The 17,489-nt window shown below is 37.5% G+C and overlaps 1 protein-coding gene across 1 annotated transcript in view; it reads right to left on the bottom strand.

Moving 5' to 3' along the window:
• The window catches only part of STT3B (STT3 oligosaccharyltransferase complex catalytic subunit B), a 100,605-nt gene that overhangs the window by 13,774 nt on the left and 69,342 nt on the right, over nucleotides 1-17,489 (bottom strand). The window contains exons 6-9 of the mRNA XM_027957941.3: nucleotides 9,451-9,549; nucleotides 8,308-8,454; nucleotides 7,192-7,240; nucleotides 3,033-3,187 (exon numbers count right to left, since the gene is read on the bottom strand). Of these exons, the coding sequence (XP_027813742.1) occupies nucleotides 3,033-3,187; nucleotides 7,192-7,240; nucleotides 8,308-8,454; nucleotides 9,451-9,549 (450 nt within the window). The remainder of the gene's footprint in view (nucleotides 1-3,032; nucleotides 3,188-7,191; nucleotides 7,241-8,307; nucleotides 8,455-9,450; nucleotides 9,550-17,489) is intronic.

Below are 17,489 nucleotides of genomic sequence, written 5' to 3'. Positions count from 1 at the left end.
GGCATAAAGCCTGCTTTAAAGTAAGAACAGGATGAGAAGAAAATAATTTATTAACCAAAGGAGGAACTTATGAAGCTATTGCCAAGAAACTTTAAAAATCTGGAAGTACTTTCCAACAGTCAAACCGTTCCAGATAATGTGCTCACCATGGGGAAAGGCTCTATTCATTTCTAGCTAGAGGCTGTAAGTTTACAAAGTTACTGAGTCATCTGAGTGCCCATCTCACTTGAAACGAATTCATATTTTTTCCTGACTAAAAAATAAATTTACTATACAATATTGTTTATCTCAGTGACTTTTTATATGCACATACCTATGTAATTGCCACCCATACACAAAACATCTGTATCCCTCCTCAGGAGAAGCCCTCATGCCTCTTCCTAGTCAATAACCACTACACTCTCCCATGAAACAGGTAATCACTATTCAAACTTTTAAAGCAATAATTTAACTTTCCTTATTGTTAGTTCAGTTCAGTTGCTCAGTCATGTCCGAATCTTTGTGACCTCATGGACTACAGCAAGCCAGGCTTCCCTATCCATCACCAACTCCCGCAGCTTGCTGAAACTCCTATCCATCAAGTCAGTGGCGCCATGCAACCACCTCATCCTCTGTCGTCCCCTTCCCTTCCCGCCTTCAATCCTTCCCAGTGTCAGGCCTTTCCCAGTGAGTAAGTCCTTCACATCAGGTGGCCAAAGTGCTGGAGCTTAAGCTTCAGCATCAGGCCTTCCAATGGATATTCAGGATTTATTTCCTTTAAGGATTGACTGGTTTGATCTCCTTGCAGTCCAAAGGATTTTCAGGAGTCTTCTCTAACACCACAGCTTGAAAACATCAATTCTTCAACGCTCAGCTTTCTTTATGGCCCAACTCTCACATCCATACACGACTACTGGAAGAACCATAGCTTTGACTAGATGGGCCTTTGCCAGCAAAGGAATGTCTCTGCTTTTTAATATGCTGTCTAGGTTTGTCACAGCTTTCCTTCCAAGGAGCAAGTGCCTTTTACAAAAGTAACATGGCTGAAGTCACCATCTGCAGAGATTTTGAAGCCAACTGTTTCCCCATCTATTTGACATGAAGTGATGGGACTGGATGCCATGATCTTTGTTTTTTGAATGTCGAGTTTTAAACCAGATTTTTCGCTCTTCTCTTTCACCAAGAGGCTCTTTAGTTCTTTGCTTTCAGCCAAAAGGGTGCTATCATCTGCCTCTCTGAGGTTATTGATACTTCTCCCAGCAATCTTGATTCCAGCTTGCGCTTCATCCAGTCTGGCATTTCTCATGATGTACTTTGCATATAAGTTAAATAAGCAAGGTGACAATGTACACCCTGGACGTACTCCTTTCTCAATTTGGAACCAGTCCATTGTTCCACATCTGGTTCTAACTGTTGCTTCTTGACCTGCATACAGATTTCTCAGGAGGCAGGTCAGGTGGTCTGGTATTCCCATCTCTTTAAGAATTTTCCACAGTTTGTTATAATCCACACAGTCAAAGGCTTGAGCAAAGTCAACGAAGCAGATATTTTTCTGGGATTCTCTTGCTTTTGCTATGATCCAACAGATGTTGGCAATTTGATCTGGTTGTACCTTTTCTAAATTCAGCTTGAATATCTGGAAGTTCTCAGTTCATGTACTGCTGAAGCCTATCTTGGAGAATTTTGAGCATTACTTTGCCAGTGTGAGATGAGTGCAACTGTGCAGTAGTCTGAGCATTCTTTGGCATTGCCTTTCTTTGGGACTAGAATGAAAACTGACCTTTTCCAGTCCTGTGGCCACTGCTGGGTTTTCCAAATTTGCTGGCATTCTGAGATCAGCACTTTAACAGCATCATCTTTTAGGGTTTGAAATAGCTCAGCTAGAATTCCATCACCTCCACAAGCTTTGTTCGTAGTGATGCTTCCTTATTCTTAACACTTTATAGAAATAAAATCATATAAAAATATTCTCTTTTGTACTGTCTTGTTTACCCACGCTACTCTTGTATTAATTGTTGTGCTGTATTCCACTCTAAAATGCATAAGAATCTCTTTTTTCTACTGCTGATAACCTTTGGAATGTTTCTAACTAGGGGGCTATTATGGATAAAGCTGCTATGTACTTTGTTAGACATGCCCTTTGTTAGACACACACACTCCCTTCTCTTAATATCTAGGATTGGGACTGCTAAATCATGAACGGGGCAATATGTTAAGCTAATTCTTCTTGAGTGATGTATCATTAACATGGCTTTCTCCAAAGTCCACTGACCTATATAAGCCAGAAAAGAATGAGTGCCATTCTTTGGTTAGCACCTGCTGCTGTTGCTGCTAAGTCGCTTCAGTTGTGTCCAACTCTGTGCGACCCCATAGACGGCAGCCCACCAGGGTGTGTCTATGGTTAGCACCTATGCAGATGCTATTTTCTCTCTCCTGACTTCACTCTGAAACTCTAACTTTTGGGTGTCATGCATGGTCCAGGCCACGAACTTGTACAAGATATTTGCTTGTGTGACCCTGTGCATATTACAAACCATTTTCAGTTTCAGGTTTTATCTTAAACAATGGCTTTAAAATAGTTTGCAATTCTAAGTCTTGTTGTTGAAAATTACACAAATCTATCAGCCAACAGGATATTTACTTACAGGTGATTCTTATTCTATTACAAAATGTACTTTCCACTGAAATTTTTTGGATCATGGATGCCCCTGCAAAAGCCTTCCTACTGAGACAGAATTAACTGAGAAAACACAGCCAAGTCTATTCTATCAACAAAGTTATAATTTCCAATTCTCAGCCACAGACTGAGTTAATCATTACATTAACTTCTCAGAAAACAGTAAGTTGAATGAAAAGCTTACATACTAGTCCAAAATTTAATAATTAAGAGTATATATAATGCAAATTCATTTAATTTTTCTTGGTTAAGCACTTATGCAAAGTAAGAGAGGAAAGTTTATCTTCATGCAAAGTCAAGCAATGACAAAACTTTAAGGTAGAATGATAATCTCAATAACAAAAATAAACCAAAGTATATATTAAAAACCTCTTACCAAATACTCTTTCATCGTTGATATTTTTAATGCAGAACCACAGGCCTGCTGGGAAGGTACACACAAGAATATGTAGATCAAAGAAGAAAGATACCCAAGTTGTAGGTTGATGCTCAGACACTGATGCAATAATTGGAATGTGTATTTTTGCATACCTGGTATTAAAGAAGTTAACGTTATTTAAAATTAAATGATAAAACAGAAGTTCCTTTTAGGTGAATAAACTTTCTTTGATTGTACTAATAGATATGGTTCCCGTCTCTCCCTCTTCTGGCTTAAAAGTACATTCCAATGTTACTTGCTGTATCTGACACACACTGGTAAAACCAAAATCAACATACTTCCCCCTAAAACTAGAATTATCTAAAGCCAGTTATAAAAGTGTTGGCTCTGACTTCTACCACAAAAATCCTTGCTCAAATAGGAATTTCTTTGGCACTTGTTCTGATGCTATAAAGAACAATACTGCACAGGAACCTGGAATGTTAGGTCCATGAATCAGAACAAATTGGAAGTGGTTAAACAGGTGATGGCAAGAGTGAACATCAACATTTTTGGAATCAGTGAACTAAAATGGAATGGAATGGGTGAATTTAACTCAGATGACCATTATATATACTACTGTCGGCAAGAATCCCTAAGAAGAAATGGTGTAGCCATCATAGTCAACAAGAGTCCAAAAATGCTGTACTTGGATGCAATCTCAAAAATGACAGAATGATCTGTTTGTTTCCAAGCCAAACCATTCAACACCACAATAATCCAAGTCTATGCCCTGACCAGTAATGCTGAAAAAGCTGAAGTTTAATAGATCTATGAAGACCTACAAAACCTTCTAGAACTAACAGCAAAGGACGACATCCTTTTCATTATAGGGGACTGGAATGCAAAAGTAGGAAGTCAAGAACTACCTGGAGTAACAGGCAAATTTGGCCTCGGAGTATAGAATGAAGCAGGGCAAAGGCTAATAGAGTTTTGCCAAGGGAACACACTGGTCATAGCAAACACCCTCTTCCAACAACACAGGAGAAGACTACACATGGACATCAGCAGATGGTCAACACTGAAATCAGACTGATTATATTCTTTGCAGCCAAAGATGGAGAAGCTCTATACAGTCAGCAAAAACAAGACCGGGAGCTGACTGTGGCTCAGATCATGAACTCCTTATTGCCAAATTCAGACTTAAATTGAAGAAAGTAGGGAAAATCACTAGACCATTCGGGTATGATCTAAACCAAATTCCTTACGATTATACACTGGAAGTGACAAATAGATTCAAGGGATTAGATCGGATAGAAAAGAGTGCCTGAAGAACTATGGATGGAGGTTCATGACACTGCAAAGGAGGCAGTGATCAAGATCATCCCCAAGAAAAAGAAATGCAAAATGGCTGTCTGAGGAGGACTTACAAAGAGCTATCAAAAAGTGAAAGGCAAAGGAGAAAAGAAAAGATATACCCTTTCGAATTCAGAGTTTCAAAGAATAGCAGGGAGAGGTAAGAAAGCCTTCTTCAGTGATCAATGCAAATAAATAGAGGGAAATAATACAATTGTTTTAGGAAAGACTAGAAATCTTTTCAAGAAAATCAGAGATACTAAGGGAACTTTCCATGCAAAGATGGACACAATAAAGGACAAAAATGGTATGGACCTAACAGAAGCAGAAGATATTAAGGACACATGGCAAGAATACACAGAAGAACTATACAAAAGAGATCTTCATGAACCAGATAATCATGATGGTGTGAGCACTCACCTAGAGCCAGACATCCTGGAATGCAAAGTCAAGTGGGCCTTAGGAAGCATCACTATGAACAAAGCTAGTGGAGGTGATGGAATTCCAGTTGAGCTCTTTCAAATCCTGAAAGAAGATGATGCTGTGCAAGTGCTGCACTCAATATGCCAGCAAATTTGGAAAACTCAGTAGTGGTCAAAGGACTGGAAAAGGTCAGTTTTCATTCCAATTCCAAAGAAAGGCAATGCCAAAGAATGCTCAAACTACCACACAATTGCACTCATCTCACACGCTAGCTAAGTAATGCTCAAATTTCTCCAAGCCAGGCCTCAACAGTATGCGAACTTCCAGATGTTCAAGCTGGATTTAGAAAAGGCAGAGGAACCAGAGATCAAACTGCCAACATCCGCTGGATCATCAAAAAAGCAAGAGAGTTCCAAATCGGGAAAGGAGTACGTCAAAGTTCTATATTGCCACCCTGCTTATTTAACTTATATGCAGAGTACATCATGAGAAACACTGGGCTGGATGAAGCACAAGCTGGAATCAAGACTGCCGGGAGAAATACCACTAACCTCAGATATGGAGATGACACCACCCTTATGGCAGAAAGTAAAGAACTAAAGAGCCTCTTGATGAAAGTGAAAGAGGAGTGTGAAAAAGGTGACTTAAAACTCAACATTCATAAAACTAGAAGATCATGGCATCTGGTCTCATCATTTCATGGCAAACAGATGGGGAAACAGTAAAAGACTTTATTTTGGGGGGCTCCAAAATCACTGCAGATGGTGACTGCAGCCATGAAATTAAGACGCTTGCTCCCTGGATGAAAAGTTATGACCAACTTAGCACATTAAAAAGCAGAGACATTATTTTGCCAACGAAGGTCCATCTAGTCAAGGCTATGGTTTTTCCAGCAGTCTTGTATAGATGTGAGAGTTGGATTATAAAGAAAGCTGAGTGCCGAAGAACTGATGCTTTTAAACTGTGGTGTTAGAGAAAAGTCTTGAGCATTCCTTGGAGTGCAAGAAGATCCAACCAGTCCGTCCATCCAAAAGGAAATCAGTCCTGAATATTCATTGGAAGGACTGATGCTGAAACTGCAATACTCTGGGCATCTGATGCGAAGAGCTGACTCATTTGAAAAGACACTGATGCTGGGTAAGACTGAACACAGGCAGAGAAGGGGACAACAGAGGATGAAATGGTTGGATGGCATCACCGAATCAATGGACTTGAGTTTGAGTAAACTCTGGGGGTTGGTGATGGACGGGGAAGCCTGACACGCTGCAGTCCATGGGGTCACAAAGATTTGGACACAACTGAGGGACTGCACTGAACAAGCACTTCCTAAGTTTGCACCAATGAGTTCGATTACCTTTTGGATGTGTGACTAGCAGAATAACTCATCCAATAAGATATCCTATTGCGGCAATACCTTTCTTAACACAGAGATGGCACAGAGGTGGTTGGTGAGAGACGTGGAAAGGACAGGACAGATTTTCTCTGAAATGTCCTAAGATTCCAAAGTGGGCAAGTATAAGTTTGAAAACAAGAGTAAGTATGACTAATAAAATTTTAACCTAGAATTTTTAACCTAGTCAGAATTAATTAACTTCTACAACTGGGATTTTTCCCTCAAACTCTCTGGTGATGCAAAGGCTGATCTCTGGGAGTATGTATCTGTTAGCTTCAGCCACCCATACATCATTTGCTTATGCCCTTTAATTAGGCTTGACTTGGGGCCTTTTTGGTATTATATCAAAGGGCAGGCCTGATCAATAAAATGTGGTAGGTTTTTTATTGGGCCACATGGAGTAACAGAATAGCAGAATCAAGAGAGAGAGATCAATATCACCAAGAGATATTTTCTTATCCTTAAGAAAACATTTTTAGAGTTAAAAAAAGTATTGAGCTAATGTAAAAATATTTTTTTTATTAACTCATCTCATAAAAGCACTCTTAAAAAATGCAACAAATATCCTCTAGTATATCTGATGGTTAAAAAACACCAAGAAACTTAGATAAAATTAAATTTTTTCTCATATCTACAGCATATGGATTTATAACATAGAATCTATCCTTAAGGGTTAAAAATTAAATATTACTAACAGATGGAAACTTTGAATACATTGGTAAAAACAAACAAAAAAAATCAATCATTAAAATGGCATGTGATACCTGAAATGTTTTAATAAACAAAAATAAGGAGCTGCCCATAAAGAACAGAAATATGACTTACATATCAAACTACAGGTGAACTCCAAACGGATATTATAACAAAGACAAAATACAACATTTACTAAACTGGTATATGCTAAATATTTTAGAATGTTGCCTGGTATTGACAGTAGATATTAACAATAAAGAAGACAAAAGAATATTTAAATAACATGAGGGCAAATAACTTATCTGCACTTACCCAGTGTCCCACAATGAATAAAACCTGCCACTCCATGGTGCAATGTAACCTTGGAAGGAAAAATGCAAAGGAAATTCATTGCCCTTTCATTGTTTTTATTGGTTTTATGTTTACTGATTATTTGGACTAATTTTAAGCTAATGTTAAAAGAACTGCCTTAAAAAAAAAAAAAGGTTATACTGTATTTCACACAGCTGGTCATCAGATATAGTAGTAGTAGCGTTAAGCCACTCAGTCATGTCCAACTCTTTGTGATCCTACAGATCCTTTGTGATCCTCTATCCATGGAATTCTCAGGCAAGAATACTGGAGTGGGTTGCCATTCCCTTCTCCGGGGGGTCTTTCTGACCCAGGGATTGAACCCGGGTCTTCTGCATTGCTGGCAGATTCTTTACTGTCTGAGCCTTAGGGATCAAATTAAAAAAATACCCATGGACATTATATTTCCAAAGAAATACAACAAGCTGACTGAAAACACTGTAGACAGCTTTCCGATTCTTTTAAACCTCTGACTGACTAGTAAAATAAAGATATTAAGAAAGCACTGGATAATTTTTAAAAGTGAGAGGTGTCCAGCATGCCAAATTTAGATCAATTACAAAGGTGATTTTAAACATTTGCGCCTTTTACTCCTGTCAATTAATTCTTAATGATTTTACGAGCTAAGCTGGTACATTAATTTGACATACCTTCAGAAAGAATTTGATTTGTTTCTAGTGACTGGTAAAGTCAGGAAAAGAAAGTAACTTAGAATCCAGCTGACTGAAAACTGATTTGGTTGGCTGTTTAGAAGCAGGAGACAGAGTATATAACACACTAGGGAGGGTAAACCTATGCCGTTAACACTGGAAACTTTGAATTTTATACATTTTGGGCCTTATCAAGAGGATGCTAGAATGTGGATTTAACAGAACCTGAAGCAACAAATATATCGTTTAAAAAAAGAAATTTGTAGTGCTGTTCAGATTTTAGAACCTTTGACTTATTTTCATACTGTTTCTAAGGAAACAATAGCTGACCTACTAGGATAAATGGAACATGTACAAAACTTGCAAAAGAATTTACCTTTTGCAATGACAGAGACAATATTCACGTCCAACAAGTGATGACACCTACCTGTATAAGTCAAATAGATGACACTAAGGAACACAGCACCTGCAGCTAGTGACACGCCCAAAAAGAACAGGGTTTGGAACTCTTGTTTTGTTAACCGGTCTCTCAGATACTGCAAGAAAGCATAAGCTTGCAGCAATGCAAAGACACCTAATTAAAGAGAAGGTTCATGTAAGTAATCAATGAAGCATTTTTCCAAGAACACTGAGAAACATTAATTTGGAAAACTGAGAATACCCCGTACAATTCAGTGATCTGACATTTCCTTTGTCAAATGACAGGTAACCAATCAATATATCCAAAAAATTCTGTTACATATTTTTTTTCTAATAAATGAACAGAGAAGTCTGGTGTGCTATAGTCCGCAGGGACATGACTTAGCGACTGAACAACAATATGTGGTTATTGTTCATAGTTGGGGTGAGTATGTGTGGTTCTGGATTCTCACTGAAAATCTGATGATAAAAGCTATGGATCATCATCATCTCAGGAAGTTAAATATACTGATATTTATAAAACGCTACAAACAAAATGACTGCCCACGGGTTTTCTCTGGGTCATGGACCTTGTGTGGAAATCTCTGATGAAGTTTTATTCACAGATCTCTCATTATATCTTGTTATCTGTGACCCAGATTAATGATGGCAAAATGCTCTGCTTTAGGGAGAATTATGTGACTTTATAATCAATATAAAAGCCCTTAATTCTAGTTAGTAGGGATGGATAAAATATTTTAGTAAGATGTAAAGAATATAAAAATGAAATGTTCCATTCCACCTAAATTTGGTAAAATGACAACTCAGTGGTATAATAACTCAGTATACAGATACATTACTATTTAATATTTGTTTATACAAAGCAAATGTTATTTAGTGTTGGCAAAAAAGGATGTTTTACCTTCTCAAAACAGCCATACCTGGGAAGACAGGCACTTTCAGAAGCCCAATACCAGAAAGTCTCAATAAATTCTCCGGTCATATTTTACTAAATTCTCCAGTCATATTTTACAGTGGTGATGTTTTAGAACTAACACAATGAAAATTAGAAACAGCAAGAAAACCCCAAAAGAACTCTTCATTCTACTGAAGATCAGCAGTCACACATTCATGGATTCTTCAGAAGAAAGAACACAGATATTTTTCCTACCTGCAGCTGCCATGTGTTCACTTGTTCTGATTGGCTGGAATCCCACAAAAGGTATCTGCATGGATAATATTAGGCCCACAATATAGAAAGTGCTATATGCTATAAAGACAAAATAGGAAACAAGGACAATTCACTATTACCATTAAGTACTTCAAACATAGATATATGCATGATTCATATATTTTTTTAGCAAAGTTTTAACTGAACTTATTTTAATAGAATTTTGAAGTTACTATTCTATTTGATACATATTTGATGATTAATCAATCATACATTATAAAACATATAATTATTTTCTGCCATTTAAAAAAAGTATTATTTTAAGGAGACTGGTGCTGTTTTCTTCTTCTGAAAATGGAATCAAATTTTTTCAATCTATCATTAACAATTGTTGACATGACCCAAGAAGCATGTAAACACCATTCCTATTAGCATTAACACAAAGTATGCATGACCAAATGAAAGCTTATCATTATCCTGTATGAGCAGCTTGCAGTCTGAAAAGCTTTTAAGTATTTCACAACCTTTTTATAATCTCCTAATATTTTTGTACAGTAATGTAACCAATTTAAATACTAGTTTTCTATGATTAAAGAACAAAAGAACTAAGTGCACAGAGGTCAAGTCATAAAACAGATTAGTTACAGATTTATTAGGATCTAATAAAGGATATTTACTTTCTGCACTGAATATACTATGTAGTATTCTTGGCTTATATCAACCTAAGTGTATAGGCAAACTGGGGAGTGGTTACAGCTTGTATGAAGGACTTGTTTTTGCATGAAGGTGTTCACAGATCATTACAGTGAAACTATTTGGAATAGTCGTAATTAAAACTTACTTTGAAAAAAAGTTAAAACTCTTCTGAAATAAGTAAATGTGAAAAATATTCCATTTATAAAGCTTATTATACACATCACCTTATGAAGGATAGTCAACATTTAGTGTTTGGCAAATAAAGTACTCTACTGGGAAGAAAAGACTGCAGGAGACGGTTCAGCAGACACATCTGCATGCCACACACTGCAGCACAGCACACGCTTCTCTCTACCCAATGCAGCTGAGAGAGAATGCTTATCCACTGCTAAAAGAAACCCATCCATATGAGGTAAATGATAGAGGCTAATATTTCAAATGTTAAGGTGCCTTCCAAGCTGTCTGATCAGAGATGACTACAGTATTAGGAAAAGGCTAAGAAGCTTAAGTAAATGTAATAGGAAGGACCGACGTATAAAGTTTCTGATGACCTCAAGCTAACAGAGAACTGGTCGAGAGGGTCCTGAGGAACAAACTCATCGAACAATCTACTTTCCAGACACATTAGTGTTGGACTAGAACTACTCTCAATCAGATACGTGAATGCAAATGCAATAAAAGTAAATATGAACAAGAAATTCTTGACTGTGTGGATCACAATAAACTGTGGAAAATTCTGAGAGAGATGGGAATACCAGACCACCTGACCTGCCTCTTGAGAAACCTATATGCAGGTTAGGAAGCAACAGTTAGAACTGGACATGGAACAACAGACTGGTTCCAAATAGGAAAAGGAGGATGTCAAGGCTGTATATTGTCACCCTGCTTATTTAACTTCTATGCAGACTACATCGTGAGAAACACTGGGCTGGAGGAAGCACAAGCTGGAATCACGATTGCCGGGAGAAATATCAATAACCTCAGATATGCAGATGACACCATCCTTATAGCAGAAAGAGAAGAACTAAAAAGCCTCTTGATGAAAGTGAAAGTGGAGAGTGAAAAAGTTGGCTTAAAGCTCAACATTCAGAAAACAAAGATCATGGCATCCGGTCCCATCACTTCATGGGAAATAGATGGGAAAACAGTGGAAATAGTGTCAGACTTTATTTTTGGGGGCTCCAAAATCACTGCAGATGGTGACAGCAGCCATGAAGTTAAAAGACGCTTACTCCTTGGAAGAAAAGTTACGACCAACCTAGATAGCATATTAAAAAGCAGAGACGTTACTTTGAAAACAAAGGTCTGTCTAGTCAAGACTATGGTTTTTCCAGTGGTCATGTATGGATATGAGAGTTGGACTGTGAAGAAAGCTGAGCGCTGAAGAATTGACGCTTTTGAACTGTGGTGTTGGAGAAGACTCTTGAGAGTCCCTTGGACTGCAAGGAGATCCAACCAGTCCATTCTGAAGGAGATCAGTCCTGGGTGTTCTTTGGAAGGAATGATGCTAAAGCTGAAACTCCAGTACTTTGGCCACCTCATGCGAAGAGTTGACTCACTGGAAAAGACTCTGATGCTGGGAGGGATTGGGGGCAGGAGGAGAAGGGGACGACAGAGGATGAGATGGCTGGATGGTATTACTGACTCAATGGATGTGAGACTCGAGTTGGTGATGGACAGGGAGGCCTGGTGTGCTGCGACTCACGGGGTCACGAGTCGGACACGACTGAGCGACTGAACTGATGTCACATATATTTGAACTGCCAACCATTTTGGTTGATGGTGTTCAAACAGCAGTATGTTTCTCTTACAAATCAGCCTGTGTAGATGCACAAAGAGTCAAGCAGGCAGAATTAGGGAAAAAAATGGGAACATCATCATTTTGTGACCTTGAAGAACTGTTGTTGTTATTCAGTCACTAAGTCCTATCAACTCTTTGTGACTCCATGGACTACAATGCGTCAGGCTTCCCTGTTCTTCACTATCTCCTGAAGTTTGCTCAAATTCATGTCCATTGAGTTGGTGAAGCTATTCAACCATCTCACCCTCTGCTGCCCTCTTCTCCTTTTGCCTTTAATCTTTTCCAGCATCAGGGTCTTTTCCAATGAGCTGGCTCTTCACATCAGGTGGCAAAATTACTGAAGCTTCAGCTTCAATATCAGTCCCTCCAATGAATATTCAGGATTGATTTTCTTTTAGGATTGACTGTTTGTTCTCCTTGCAGTCCAAGGGACTCTCAAGAGTCTTCTCCAACACCGCAACTCAAAAGCATTGTTTCTTCAGTGCTCAGCCTTCTTTATGGTCCAACTCTCACATCCACACATGACTACTGGAAAAACCATAGCTCTGACCAAACAGACTTTTGTCAGCAAAGTGAACTACCTTCACTTTACCAACTATCTCTGCTTCTTAATACACTGTCTAGATTTGTCATAGCTTTCCTTCCAAAGAACAAATGTCTTTCATTTCATGGCTGCAGTAACTATCCACAGTGAGTCTGAAGCCCAAGAAACTCTGTTACTGTTTCCACTTTTCCGGGTATATTCAAAAAGAGACTAAATCTGCTAATATTTTCATTTCAGTGGTTTCATGCAGCTACAGAGGCATTCACTGCATTAGGTAAAGAAAACTTTATAAAGAAGTGGTACACTAGAGTTCAAGTTAATAAAAAAAAGTGATGGAGATGGGTTCAGGAAAAAGAAACTCAATCTCAAGAAATACAAAAAAGGCCAGGTGGGACTTTAACTTGCAAACACATTACTTTGTAAATATCAGTTAGTGTTAAACAAATTTCAACTAATAGAAACAGACACGTTCTCAACAATATTTTACCTATAAATATTCCTCTATCCAAACTAACCTCATTTTTACCTACTTATTTATACCTACATTGATGATTCAAAGCTAATAAACGTGATAAATGCAGTAATCCGAAGATAACCATTTTCTTTTAAAAGAACTTGATTCATGTCTTCCCTATTTTTATCTTTTTTGGATCAGTGATACTGAGATGTTTACATAGAGGGCTGTATGTTCTACTTCATAGTACTCTTTAATACACAAATATTTCCATTGTTAAAGGCCCCAAATGGAGTCAGCAGTGCTGAAATTCAAGACTCAATACCCAATCCTAACTGCAGTCACAACCTTCCCCAGGAATACTATTCTACTAGGTCGGCATGGAATGTTCTGTCAGCACAAATCAGGTAATTCTTTCTAACCCCCACTGCCCAAAGAAAGAGGAGGGAATCTGCCACAAAGACCCTTTCCCTCCCCCACCACACGTAGGTTACCTAAGCCTGAAAGGCTTTTTTGGTTATGAATTCCTTGTCTTGCCTATAAAAATCTTTCCCTTACTGTGGTTCTTTGGAGCTCCTTTCTACTTGGCTAGATTAGTGATGCTGCCCAACTTATGAATCATTAATAAAGCCAATTAGATACTTAAAATTCAGTCAGTTGAATTTTGTTTAAAAAAAAAAATTCCAAGTTCATCTTGCTTAATACTGCCCTTCTTCTTGAACCTGTAAAATTAGACATGCATCATACCTCAATTTAAATCCCATTTACAAACCCATGTTTTTAAACACAGAAAATAAGAATTAGCAATACGTATTAACAAACAGTGAAACTAGAAGAAACAGTGACGTAACCCTCAATTCTTAAACCATTCTCCAATGCAAAATGAAAACGTGTTTTTCTCAAGTCTTTGTACCATATGTTTTAAAAATTATCTCTTTAATTCATTCAAATATTAAGTTATGGTCTATTATGGTCAAGACATTCTAAAACTACAATCTGACCTTCTAAGAATCAGATATCCAATTTGGAAAATCACGCATGTACACAAATTACCGCAATACAATGGAGCAAGTACATGCGACATTGGTGGAAAAAACCCTGGCTCCGTAAGAACTTAAAGGAGGGCGAGAGCTCTGCTTCCTGACCTGGACGTTGAAGACGCACGAAACACCGCCTGCGCCATTCTCCAACACTCTCAGAGCCCTCCACAGCACACGCACAAAGCACTCGTTCTCCACCAGTTCTTCCTCCAGACTCTGAAACTTGACCAAACTATGGTCTACATCTTCACAACCTTCTGTCCATCTATCTTAACCTACATTTTTTTACCCTTTAAACCAGAAGAATAAAGCTTTCTTTCTATCAAAGTAGTGAGTTCTAAGGAAACAAACAAGACCAATAGTGTGGTAAATCATTCATTACATCATGACAATGTTACCACACTGCCATCCTGTGGAAGTATAGTTACTGGCAATTTACTCCTGCAGATCAAACTTCCAATCTGTTAGAATTCCCCTCAAATTATCATTAGGAAGATATATACAAAGTCTGTTAGCTTATTTGTAAGCAAAGAAAATCTCTTTGATTTGGGACAAATAGTAATCTTCTAAAACAGAACCTAAACATCTTTTCACTTTTACAGTACTTTTTTCAAGGGTATTGGGTGGGACTAGATTGATACAGAAAAGAAACAAACCACTGTTCTTGGCTTAAGGTGCACAAATGAGTTGGTTTGTAAAATAAAAGGCACCAAAAGGCCTGATTCGAGTACCAAAGAAATGCCCAGTTTTCAAGAAGCTCTTGCTGTTCCCCAAAGTAACCTTTAAGTACTTTCTTTCTCCCTGACAAAGCATCACAATTTAAGTTGACAGCACCCTTCATGCTTTTAAAATACTATTGTACGTCCCTTTATGTAAATAAAGTTAGAAAAGGTTTTGTGAATATTATATTCCAGTTAACTCTAATCTACCATGAAATCACCTTAGGATTCGCTCTATCTCCTGGGTGATATTTAATAGAAAGGGCTGGCAAAACATTTTCTCTCTCAACCACAACAGCACTAACCAAAAGAAACAGAAAATACTTTAAAACTCAACCAGTTTTGCTTTATTATTAATAAATATGATTAAAGGTTTACAAGACTGTTGAAATCTTTGATTAATAAAGATATTTTACTGTTTGGTTACTGTGAATGCTGATAAATAAAGGGAGTGAAAGATAAGAAACATACATGAAATTACAGCTTACAAGACTCCCCCCCAAAAAAACACAAAACAAACAAACAAAAACCCTCCACAGATTCTTCTTGACCAGCAGAGAGAAATATAATGACTAACAGATACACATGAGAAAAAATAATTTTTCTTTCTCAAGGATGTGGTTCATTATAAACTGTATTGAATGAATCTTTTAAACTATTTTACAAGCTCTATTTTAAAAGCAGGAAGAAGTGACTTGTGCAAAACATCTGAATGGAGACACAATGACAATTTTAAAAATAGCAAATATACCTAGTACTGATACTTAAAATGAAATCAAGCATAGGATAGCAAAAAGAACAACAAAGAAATATAATTTAAAAATGTAAGATGATGCTCCTTGGTAACTTCTAGAGCTGAATAGAAATGAGGAGGGTAGGGAAGTTAGACTTTGCTAATCTAACTTCACTTCCTTTAGCTCTTCTTCCTCTGATTCAGGGGCATTTCACAAAGGTCTATCCCTCAATCTTTTCCCTAACTCTGTCCTCCTAACCATTACATTTTTAGGGCCCTACATTTTTAAAATTAAACAAAGAAACTCTCAGTTCTTCCCCATAACCATTTAATTTAAAAACATTTTTTCCTTATACCATTCCAAAACAAAAAGCTCAGAGTTATTGTTTAATCCATCATCTTCTCTTCTGGATTCCAATGCTGGCTTACAGTGTTTTCAGGGTAACGAGATATATAATCACATGTTGATATATTTCTACAATAAGGTAATTATTTATATGGTAGGCAACACAGTTACAATGATTTTTTGCATCACAGGGTATTGAGCCAAAATATCTATATTTAGGCTTCAGCTCCATTACTAGCTACATGATCCTGAGCAAATTGTCTTCTCTTGTTTAACAGGACCTATCCTCAACGTGAGGTTGTAAAGAGTAAATGAGTTCAATACATGCAAAGAACTTAGGACAGCTCATGGTGTATAAGAACCACCTGATATATATATATACTATTTCAGTGGTGATTGTTATAAAGTATGCTGAAGTGGGTATAAACCTAATTAGCAGATTATAACTTTTTAAAAATACTGATATAACACATACTAAAAAACCCCCACCCTTTTAAAATGTACCACTGAGTGGTTATTATAGTCACAAAGTTGCGTGACTATCACCACTATTTAATTCTAGAACATCCCCCACCCCCCGCCCGCAAGAAACCCCGTATCTATAAGCTGTCACTCTAGTCCCCAAACTCTTGGCAACACCTGAACCAACTTTCTGTCTCTAACCTGCTTGCTGTCTTTACAGATTTGCCACCTCTGGACATTTTATACAGAAAGAATCCTACAATATATGGCCTTTTGTGTCTGGTTTATTTTACTTAGCACAATGTTTTCAAGGTTCACGATATAGCATGTATCACCTTTATTCCTTTTCACTGCCGAACAACATTCCACTGTACGGATACACCATATTTTATCCATTCATCAGTTAATGGACAGTGGGTTGTCTTCAGTTTTTGGCTATTATGAACAATGAATGCTGCTATGAACATTACAAGTTTCAGTGTAAGTATATAATTTTCAATTCTCTTGGGTATATACCAAGGAGTGGATTTGTGGGTCACAGTAACTTTTAAGTTTTTGATAAACTGCCAAACTACTATGGTTTTTAATCAAGTAAACAGCTTTATTATTTTTGTTAATGTCTTCCAACATTACTATAATAGAATTGTATTACTTCATTATAAAGACACTGGTTTCAGACGACAACTGCTCTGTGATTAATACAACCTACAACCTATAAAAGTTCTGTCTCTATCACAGAAAGTGAGTTCTAAGATTCAAGACACCATCTATTACTAAGCATCTTATTCTAAAGATGTGTTCTAAAACCTGCAGAGCAAATTAAAATCTTGCACACAAAAACCCTCAGTCTACACTATGGTCTGAATGTTTATAAACCCAATACCCGAGGAAAGGGTGTTAGGAGGTAGCCTTTGGGAAGTGATTAAATAATGAGGTCACTGGGGAACAAGCACCTTTTTAAAAGCGGCCGAGAGAGCTGGCTCATTCCTTCTACCATATGGGGACAGAGACGGTATCAAGCTAAGAAACAGGAGAAGAGCCCTCAGAAGAATGTAAGCATTCTGGTGCTTTCTAGCTTGCAAACTGAGAAATTTCTCTTGTTTATAAACTACCCAGTCTGTGGCATTTTTGTTATAGCAGCTTGAATGGATTAAGACAGTGTGCTGTATATTATTCAGAAAGGGCTTTCAAAAGCTTATTAAACTGTTAAGATGCTCAGTCTCTTGCAAGTAAGGTGAATTAGA

Source organism: Ovis aries, chromosome 19 (assembly GCF_016772045.2).
Source record: "Ovis aries strain OAR_USU_Benz2616 breed Rambouillet chromosome 19, ARS-UI_Ramb_v3.0, whole genome shotgun sequence".
Classification (NCBI taxonomy): Eukaryota; Metazoa; Chordata; class Mammalia; order Artiodactyla; family Bovidae; genus Ovis; species Ovis aries.
Note: the sequence above shows the minus strand (reverse complement) of the source record. Positions and strands in the feature narration are given on the sequence as shown.